This window comes from Clupea harengus, chromosome 22 (assembly GCF_900700415.2).
Source record: "Clupea harengus chromosome 22, Ch_v2.0.2, whole genome shotgun sequence".
Classification (NCBI taxonomy): domain Eukaryota; kingdom Metazoa; phylum Chordata; class Actinopteri; order Clupeiformes; family Clupeidae; genus Clupea; species Clupea harengus.
The window spans coordinates 2,514,881-2,524,880 of NC_045173.1; the positions used below are offsets into that span (position 1 = coordinate 2,514,881).

General features: G+C 47.0%; 2 protein-coding genes across 2 annotated transcripts in view; one reads left to right on the forward strand and one right to left on the reverse strand.

The window, feature by feature from the left end:
• Window positions 1-6,605, forward strand: part of apbb2b (amyloid beta (A4) precursor protein-binding, family B, member 2b) — a 39,682-nt gene extending 33,077 nt beyond the window's left edge. Inside the window, 6 exon segments of the mRNA XM_031559885.2 lie at window positions 226-340; window positions 3,467-3,551; window positions 4,076-4,159; window positions 4,370-4,485; window positions 6,037-6,216; window positions 6,393-6,605. Coding sequence (XP_031415745.2) covers window positions 226-340; window positions 3,467-3,551; window positions 4,076-4,159; window positions 4,370-4,485; window positions 6,037-6,216; window positions 6,393-6,563 — 751 coding nt within the window. The 3' untranslated portion in view covers window positions 6,564-6,605.
• Window positions 6,606-9,617: 3,012 nt separating this feature from the next.
• LOC116218450 (putative methyltransferase NSUN7) overlaps window positions 9,618-10,000 on the reverse strand; it is a 1,988-nt gene continuing 1,605 nt past the window's right edge. Inside the window, exon 2 of the mRNA XM_031560247.1 lies at window positions 9,618-10,000. This exon is cut by the window's right edge and continues 875 nt beyond it. Within this exon, the coding sequence (XP_031416107.1) occupies window positions 9,859-10,000 (142 nt within the window). The 3' untranslated portion in view covers window positions 9,618-9,858.

Sequence of the window (10,000 nt, forward strand, 5' to 3'; positions counted from 1 at the left end):
ACACACACACACACACACACTCTTGCATACAAAGAAGATAATTGGCCAAACATCACACCCTCATCTGATCTGCATGTGTGTTTAGTTATATCCTTGTTAATTATATATGAGAGTCATTATATAGAGTACCATAGACTTGGCATTGGTCAAACATTTAGAACCATGAGAGATCTTTGGAAGGATAATTATTTTGACCATCATCCTTTCCTCTGTGTGTCTGTCCAGGGATTTTGCGTATGTGGCGCGAGACAAAGACACCCGTATTCTGAAATGTCATGTGTTCCGCTGTGACACGCCTGCCAAAGCCATCGCCACCAGTCTACACGAGATCTGCTCCCGGGTAAATATACTACCTCAGCTCCAGCCTCCTGCTTTACTCTCCCCCCCCCCCCCCATTCCTCTACTGTCACTCTTACTCTATGTTTACTCCCCTCTTATGCGTTCTACACTCTTACTACCACTCTCCAATCCTACTCATCCGTATTCCCATGATTTACTGTCAGTCTGTAAGCACTGTAATTACACTGTTAAGTCCACTCTGACTTTGACTGGTAATGTCTAAGTGAGTTCTGGGGATCTGAGAAGGGAGAAGTGTAAGACTCTCAGAGTCATCTCCAACAGCCAGACAGGACAACAGAGGGGATGAGAGGAAGGAGCAGGACAGTGTGGAGATGCATGGTTGAGGAGGAGGAGGAGGAGGACAGTGTGGAGATGCATGGTTGAGGAGGACAGTGTGGAGATACATGGTTGAGGAGCAGGAGGACAGTGTGGAGATACATGGTTGAGGAGGAGGAGGAGGAGGACAGTGTGGAGATACATGGTTGAGGAGGACAGTGTGGAGATACGTGGTTGAGGAGGAGGAGGAGGAGGACAGTGTGGAGATACATGGTTGAGGAGGAGGAGGACAGTGTGGAGATACATGGTTGAGGAGGAGGACAGTGTGGAGATACATGGTTGAGGAGGAGGACAGTGTGGAGATACATGGTTGAGGAGGAGGAGGAGGACAGTGTGGAGATACATGGTTGAGGAGGAGGACAGTGTGGAGATACATGGTTGAGGAGGAACAGGACAGTGTGGAGATACATGGTTGAGGAGGAGGAGGAGGACAGTGTGGAGATACATGGTTGAGGAGGAGGAGGAGGACAGTGTGGAGATACATGGTTGAGGAGGAGGAGGAGGACAGTGTGGAGATACATGGTTGAGGAGGAGGAGGAGGACAGTGTGGAGAATACATGGTGAGGAGCAGGACAGTGTGGAGATACATGGTTGAGGAGGAGGACAGTGTGGAGATACATGGTTGAGGAGGACAGTGTGGAGATACATGGTTGAGGAGGACAGTGTGGAGATACATGGTTGAGGAGGACAGTGTGGAGATACATGGTTGAGGAGGACAGTGTGGAGAATACATGGGTTGAGCAGGGACAGTGTGGAGATACATGGTTGAGGAGGAGGACAGTGTGGAGATACATGGTTGAGGAGGAGGACAGTGTGGAGATACATGGTTGAGGAGGACAGTGTGGAGATACATGGTTGAGGAGGACAGTGTGGAGATACATGGTTGAGCAGGAGGACAGTGTGGAGATACATGGTTGAGGAGGAGGAGGACAGTGTGGAGATACATGGTTGAGGAGGACAGTGTGGAGATACATGGTTGAGGAGGAAGTACAGTGTGGAGATACATGGTTGAGGAGGACAGTGTGGAGATACATGGTTGAGGAGGACAGTGTGGAGATACATGGTTGAGGAGGACAGTGTGGAGATACATGGTTGCGGAGGACAGTGTGGAGATACATGGTTGAGGAGGACAGTGTGGAGATACATGGTTGAGGAGGACAGTGTGGAGATACATGGTTGAGGAGCAGGACAGTGTGGAGATACATGGTTGAGGAGGAAGGACAGTGTGGAGATACATGGTTGAGGAGGAGGAGGACAGTGTGGAGATACATGGTTGAGGAGGAGGACAGTGTGGAGATACATGGTTGAGGAGGACAGTGTGGAGATACATGGTTGTGGAGGAGGACAGTGTGGAGATACATGGTTGAGGAGGACAGTGTGGAGATACATGGTTGAGGAGGAGGACAGTGTGGAGATACATGGTTGAGGAGGACAGTGTGGAGATACATGGTTGAGGAGGAGGACAGTGTGGAGATACATGGTTGAGGAGGAGGACAGTGTGGAGATACATGGTTGAGGAGGAGGACAGTGTGGAGATACATGGTTGAGGAGGAGGACAGTGTGGAGATACATGGTTGAGGAGGAGGAGGAAGTACAGTGTGGAGATACATGGTTGAGGAGGACAGTGTGGAGATACATGGTTGAGGAGGACAGTGTGGAGATACATGGTTGAGGAGGAGATCCTGTTGCACTGCCTGTAATCGGAGTGTGTGGGTCACAGGATGTAGTGTGCACAACCCCAGAGATCTGATGGCACAGATGTGACCGTTTGTGTGGTGAATGCATATTAGAGGCCGGGTCTAACCCTGCTGGTGAATGCATATTAGAGGCCGGGTCTAACCCTGCTGGTGAATGCATATTAGAGGCCTGATCTAACCCTGCTGGTGAATGCATATTAGAGGCCTGATCTAACCCTGCTGGTGAATGCATATTAGAGGCCTGGTCTAACCCTGATGGTGAATGCATATTAGAGGCCGGGTCTAACCCTGATGGTGAATGCATATTAGAGGCCTGGTCTAACCCTGATGGTGAATGCATATTAGAGGCCGGGTCTAACCCTGATGGTGAATGCATATTAGAGGCCTGATCTAACCCTGATGGTGAATGCATATTAGAGGCCTGATCTAACCCTGATGGTGAATGCATATTAGAGGCCTGATCTAACCCTGCTGGTGAATGCATATTAGAGGCCTGATCTATCCCTGCTGGTGAATGCATATTAGAGGCCGGGTCTAACCCTGATGGTGAATGCATATTGGAGGTCTGATCTGACCCTGCTGGTGAATGCATATTAGAGGCCGGGTCTAACCCTGATGGTGAATGCATATTGGAGGCCTGATCTAACCCTGCTGGTGAATGCATATTAGAGGCCGGGTCTAACCCTGCTGGTGAATGCATATTAGAGGCCTGATCTAACCCTGCTGGTGAATGCATATTAGAGGTCTGATCTAACCCTGCTGGTGCATGCATATTAGAGGTTTGATCTAACCCTGCTGGTGCATGCATACTGGAGGCCTGATCTATCCCTGCTGCGAGTCTCCATTGCAGAGAGTCACGAGTGCTGCCTGCTGTTGGAAAATGTGTCAGTGAGATAAAAGAAACTCATACTTATTTGTAGGAATAACTCTGAATTGTAGTATGATCTCTGTTATAAATAAGCATCTCTGTGTGTGTGTGTAGATCATGGAGTATGATCTCTCTTTTAAATAAGCATCTCTGTGTGTGTGTGTGTAGATCATGTAGTATGATCTCTGTTTTAAATAAACATCTGTGTGTGTGTGTGTGTGTGTAGATCATGGCGGAGCGTAAGATCGCCAAAGCAGCAATGGGCGGAGCCCTGCATGATCGACATGCAGGAGTAGATCTCCCTTTTGCAGGTAAGCTACATCCATAGTGTGTGTGTGTGTGTGTGTGTGTGAGTCTGAACTGTAAGTTTGTGTGTGTGTGTGTGTGTGTGTGTGAGTCTGAACTGTAAGTTTGTGTGTGTGTGTGTGTGTGTGTGTGTGTGAGTCTGTGTGTGTGTGTGTGTGTGTGTGTGAGTCTGAACTGTAAGTCTCTCTGTGTGTGTGTGTGTGTGTGTGTGTCTGTAAGGCAGAGACTGATAGCTGTTCCAGCTGGTTAACTCTGGAACATTGCCTAGGCCCTAGGGGAACATTTGAAGTTGTAGCTGAGATCCTCCCCATTTGTAAGTTAAAACAGAAGAGGGACACAGCCCTCAGCTCATGTCACCTACACTGATGCGTTCCCTTCTAGTCAAGGCCATTCTTATCAGTTATCTTTAAGTCCTAACAGTGTTTGTTTGTTTGTTTGTTTTGTGAATGTAGTTGTATGCATGTTACAGAAACTGTGTATTACTATGTTTATATAATTTGTGTTCTTGTTCTGCATGTTTTTCCATCAGCCGAGTTCCCCACTCCAAAGACGGAACTGGTGCAGAGGTTCCAGGTTCTGTATCTGGGGATGATGCCCGTGGCCAAGCCCATTGGTACGTCAGGTCAAGAGACACTCTTCCAAACATACACAGTCTAGTCTTGTCTTCTTCCACACTCTTCCAAACATACACAGTCTAGTCTTGTCTTATTCCACACTCTTCCAAACATACACAGTCTAGTCTGTCTTCTTCCACACTCTTTCAAACATACACAGTCTAGTCTGTCTTCTTCCCCCCTCACCTGACACCTCGTGTCCCCTGCAGGGATGGACATTGTGAATGGAGCCATAGACTGCCTGATGACGGCCGCCCCACGTGACGACTGGACCCCGGTGCTGCTGAATGTGGCTGATGCCACGGTCACTGTCATGAGAGACCAGGTGAGAGACCCCCCCCCACACACGGGGTGATTGTCTGTCTGAGTGTCTGTTTAAGCCCCACTGTCACTGTCATGAGAGACCAGGTGAGGGGGTCACACGGGGTGATTGTCTGTCTGAGTGTCTGTGTGTGTCAGTGTTAATTTTGGCAGCTATTTTAGATTTAGTCTTAAGACGAAAATGCATATTAGTTTTAGTCACATTTAGTCATTTTTATCCTTCTTAGTTTTAGTCTAGTTTTCGTCGACGAAAACTCAGAACATTTTAGTCTAGTTTTAGTTGACGAAAACTCAGAACATTTTAGTCTAGTTTTAGTCATATTTAAAAGTCCATCTTATAGCCACATTAAACTCCTTTCCTTCCCTTCTCAGGCCCAGGGACCCCCTTTGTCCTACAACTGCATAATAGTCAAGCTTGCAGTACTTAAATTGTGGATACAATTAGTCTCTAGATACAGATCTCCTAGTATATGCCTACAGCTGAATTCCAATTAATTCAATGTTAATAATCATTTTAAGGCAATAACAGTATTATCATTAAAACATAAGAGAATATCAAGTCTAGATTTTGAAGATTCAAATGATGTGATAGCACAATACAACTACTATGCCTACCTGGCCTTAAGAGTTAAATCAACCACACATATCCTCCATATGAATTCTTGTGCAATCTGATAACCAACCGATTTAGCTAGACGGATAGTTTTGACAGTTGAAAGTGGTGCCAATTAATTTATTTTTTCTTGATTAATGTCATGCGTGGCCTGTCATTTAGTCCATTCTGCAGTGAGTTTACTAGCTGGCTATCGATAGCTAGTATAACTTAGCTATGCTACCTCATCGTTAGCTAGCTAAACGTTTTGTAGATCATTTGCCAAGGCTAACAGGAGGCTTCAATCGAAAATTACTAGCTAGCTATCCAAGCTGACACAACCTTTACCTTTTTAACTTAACGTTGGCTAATATATTCTAATAACTAGTTAACATTAGCTAATTTTCATTGACAGTTACTAGGTAATTTATCGTGGCATTCATTGCAGGGCTGTAAGCTTTCAGGTGCCTCTTGTTGTGTCCTTCCCACCTATTTTGAAGCCACATGGTTTCTCTCCCAATATTGCGGTGCATTATGTTTTATTTTCTGTCAAGTTATAATTAAAGAGTGTCCAGATATCTATTCCTATTTTTCTTCCAGTACCGAAGCCGAGTACTGAGCCACATAACGTTTGTTAGGGCGTCACTTGCATGTCTGGGTATATCAGGAAGTGGAGGGATACAGGACCGGGCAACATTCAACCAATGATGTTAGGTGCATGCAAGTTTGGAAAAAAAAGTATTGTGACTTAGTCAACCACCAACATTTTCGTCTCGTCTCGTCTCGTCAACGTCAAGTTAAAATAGATTTAGCCATAGTTTTTATTTTCAAAGATCCGTTTTCGTTACGTCTTAGTCATTGGAAAAAGGTCGTTAACGCATATTTTTCGTCAACGAAATTAACACTGGGTGTGTGTGTGTGTGTATGAAGGTCTCACTCAGAGCTGTGCTGTGTGTTCTTCAGGAGGATGAGGAGGTGCTGGTGGAGTGCCGCGTGCGCTTCCTCTCCTTTATGGGCGTGGGACATGACATCCACTCCTTCGCCTTCGTCATGGACACGGGCAGCCAGCACTTTGAGTGTCACGCGTTCTGGTGCGAGCCCAACGCCGGGAGCGTGTCAGAGGCCGTGCAGGCAGCATGCATGGTGAGGAGGCCGCACAGCAAACACATGAAAAACAGTCTGTGAAATAACAGTAGAAAAACTTCCTCTTGCAGTCTCTCAAAGAAGGACACCTCTCCTACTTTCTGTCTCACTCTCCCTTTTCTCCTGGTCTCTGCCTGTCTCTCTCTCTCTCTCTCTCTGTCTGTCTGTGTGTCCAGCTGAGGTATCAGAAGTGTCTGGTGGCTCGTCCTCCGTCTCAGCGGCCGTGTGGCGCGGCGCCTCCTCCCGACTCGGTGTCCCGGCGCGTCTCCAGCAGCGTGAAGCGCGGCGTCCTCTCCCTCATCGACACGCTCAAGCAGAAGAGGCCCCTGCAGGAGCAGCCCCAGTAACAACCCCAGGACACCCCATCCCCCACCCCCCCCCACGACACACCTGCCCTCTCTAACCCCCCCCCCCCCCCATACCACCCCATCCCCCACCCCCCCCCCACGACACACCTGCCCTCTCTAACCCCCCCCCCCCCACCACCACCACCACCCCCAGGACACACCTGCCCTCTCTAACCCCCCCCCCCCCGCCCACCACCACCCCCAGGACACACCTGCCCTCTCTAACCACCCCCAGTCCTCACCCCTATGTCCAGCCATGACCTTTAACCTCTAAACCTTAACCACTGACCCCTGAGGTTCAAACCCCCCCCCCCCCCCCCCCTTCATCTGTACATATCTCCCAGAGAAGACGTGAAGCCAGGCCTTGAGAAGAAAAGGAGGAGCCGAAGACTGAGAACACCCCACCAAGGGCGTGGAAGGCAGTCCCCCTAAAGTGACGCGACCCGTCACCAATGTTTCCCCTTTTCCCCAGAACACACACGCTGGAGGTCTCACCTTCTGTCTAGTTGACCTCTCCTCCCCACCCCCCACCCCCACCCCCAGCCCACCCCCAGAAACAGGCCTGTCTCTCCACGTGTTCGCTGTGGACGAGACACGAGGGACAGACGAACGATGGACAGGTGGACCACATGGAAAATCAGGACTCACAGTCTAACATCAGCCTGCAGCCTCCCATAGACGACAACACACAAACATGCACAGACAAATCTGGTTCTTTAATGTCAATCTCTGTGTCAAGCGTAGTGACAGTCCTGCATGAGTGGATGGATGGTTAGGCAGGTTTTAATCCAGACAATGCATCAGTCTTGATCAGCTGTCCCAGAACACAATACATTTAAGCAGACAATAGAATACTCTTCAGCTTCCTGTTTCTCTCTCTCTCTCAGTATATGGTTGTGTCTCTCTCTCTCTCTCTCAGTATATGGTTGTGTGTCTCTCTCTCTCTCTCTCTCAGTATATGGTTGTGTCTCTCTCTCTCTCTCAGTATACGGTTGTGTGTGTGTCTCTCTCTCTCTCTCTTTCAGTATATGGTTGTGTCTCTCGCCCTGTGGTCCCTCCTGTTCTCTGTACCACTCCTGCCCTCCCTCTCCCCTCTGATAGAGGGTTTATGTGAAAACGCTGTGTGTGTGTGTGTGTGTGTGTGTGTGTACATAGCTATATATAAATATATATATATAAAACACTGCATTTGTTTACCCTATTATAAACTATTCATTTTTGTTTGTTTATATTCTTTTCTTTTATAAAAATCTTGTTTCCTGCAAAAGAAAGCCTTGCTTGTGGAACACTTAAACTCTGGCCAAAGTGTAAAATATAAGTGTATGTGTTGTAGATAAAACAAAAATGGACAGAAGATTGATGTGAGAAGGAGATGATGATGATGATTGTTGTTTATATAATTTTATTTTGTGGTTATTATTAAGGCTAAACTAGACGATGACTGAGCATCTATCTATGCATTCTTTGGATATGAGCATCACCTTGCCTTGCATGGCCCAGAGTCAGTACACAACAGAAGTGATATTTTATTTTATTTATTCTCTTTTATATGGGTTATATAAGCTGTTTTTTTGTTCTTTTTTTTGTTATGTTGAGCAGCCAAACCTCTGTAGACTTAGACTCGGTCTCCTAGACTCACCACCTCATACTCAATGGTGCATAAACCAGAGGCGGGCTCAACAGTAATCAACACCACCAGTTTGGATGGAAGTGTACTGAAGAAGACAGAAGAGTCTCTAGTACCAGCCACTGAACCCTGTGTCTAAGGCCCTAACTGTCCCTCCCCTGCCTCCATCCTCGGCCTCTTTGCCTCCAGGCAGTGGCCTCATGAGGACGTGAGCAGGAAGAACAAAGGGAGGCGATTGATAGAATCAGTCAGTGAGCACAGTGGTTAAGCATTTTCAGTGCTGTAATGTGAAGACTAGCTGGAGCCATGACCTCTGCTCTCTAAGCTGAGCAGCATCAAACTACAGACGGCAGCCTGCCTGCCTGCCTGTCTGTCTGTCTGTGATTTCCTGATTGTCAATCAAGAGAGCACAGGTTGTGGTTAAGGGGAGAGTAATGTAAAATTGCCTTAAATCCAGTTAAGTATAACAATCCAGTTTAGCGTAATTCTGTGAAATTTTGTTAGTCAATCGAATGAGAGTCTGTGAAGGAAAATAATCAATTTAGTGAGACTCAGTCACAAAATAATCAATTTAATGTGATACTGTAAGGTTCCAGTAAGATTAAAGATGCATTCCATAACTTAAAGAAAGCAGAATGAATGATTCTCCTGAGCAATCTACGTGTGTTATGCAAACATGTTTATAGATCCTCCTCTGATTGAATTAGCCGGGGTTCTTGTGATTGACTACACTGCCAGATGCTGGGGAACGGAAGCAGGAGTGGAGCATTAGAGTACACGGATCCCAAAGGCACACGGTTGAAAGGTTCTGCAATGCATCCTAAGAGTCATTTCAATGCGAGTCAATATGGATCCTTAAAGATCAATTTAGTACGATTGGTGTATTCGTTCTGTTTTTTTTTTCTTCTGCTGGGTTAACAAATGTCACTGCTATCACTCGATTGTGAACCGTGTTTCCATGCCAACCCAACAGCCAGGGCAGCATTGGAGTCAAAGAACATGCGAGTGTGAGCATGAACTGTTGCTGGTAACTTTTCTGTGGAAATTCTGTTCTGAAGTGCCCTCTAGCTGCTATTTCACCAGTGAAAGTACTCCAACTGATTTAACCACACACGGTGTTGAATGCTGATAAGGGGCACACTTTGCCCCACACACGGACACAAACCGACATAGGCTTGTTCAGCTGGTCACTGATTTGTACACCATATAAATGTAACCTGTGCAAATAAAGAGCATATTCAAAACTAACGTGGCACTCTGTGGTGTTAATTGTACAATGCAATATCAAAGAAATAATTGGACAGACAAACTAACTTAGAATCATCAGTACGATAGGTGTATGCCGTAGACAACATTATGTTTTTTTTAAACTTTGCCTTTAATTACAGTCACAAGCCTGTTGCTGAGCAGAAACCAGAACAGCTGCATGGATCACTTGGTCTGCACAGATTTGCCCTGACACTGGGGGTAAAAGATGTGCCCTGACACTGGGGGTAAAAGATGTGCCCTGACACTGGGGGTAAAAGCAAAGCCAGCTGTAACTCGCTGGTATGAAATGAATGGATGAGGCCTCAGCACAACAATGAATGGATGAGACATCAGCCCACTATGTGTTCCAGTGGGCTGAGCTGGGGACACTATGTGTTCCAGTGGGCTGAGCTGGGGACACTATGTGTTCCAGTGGGCTGAGCTGGCTCTACTGGAGTGGGAGGTAGTGGAAAACTGAGAGGAGGAAGACATGAGGCGAGAGAGGGAGGGAGAGAGGCGAGTGTGGCTCAGAAGGAGTGGTGGCAGGACCAGCTCCACTGGC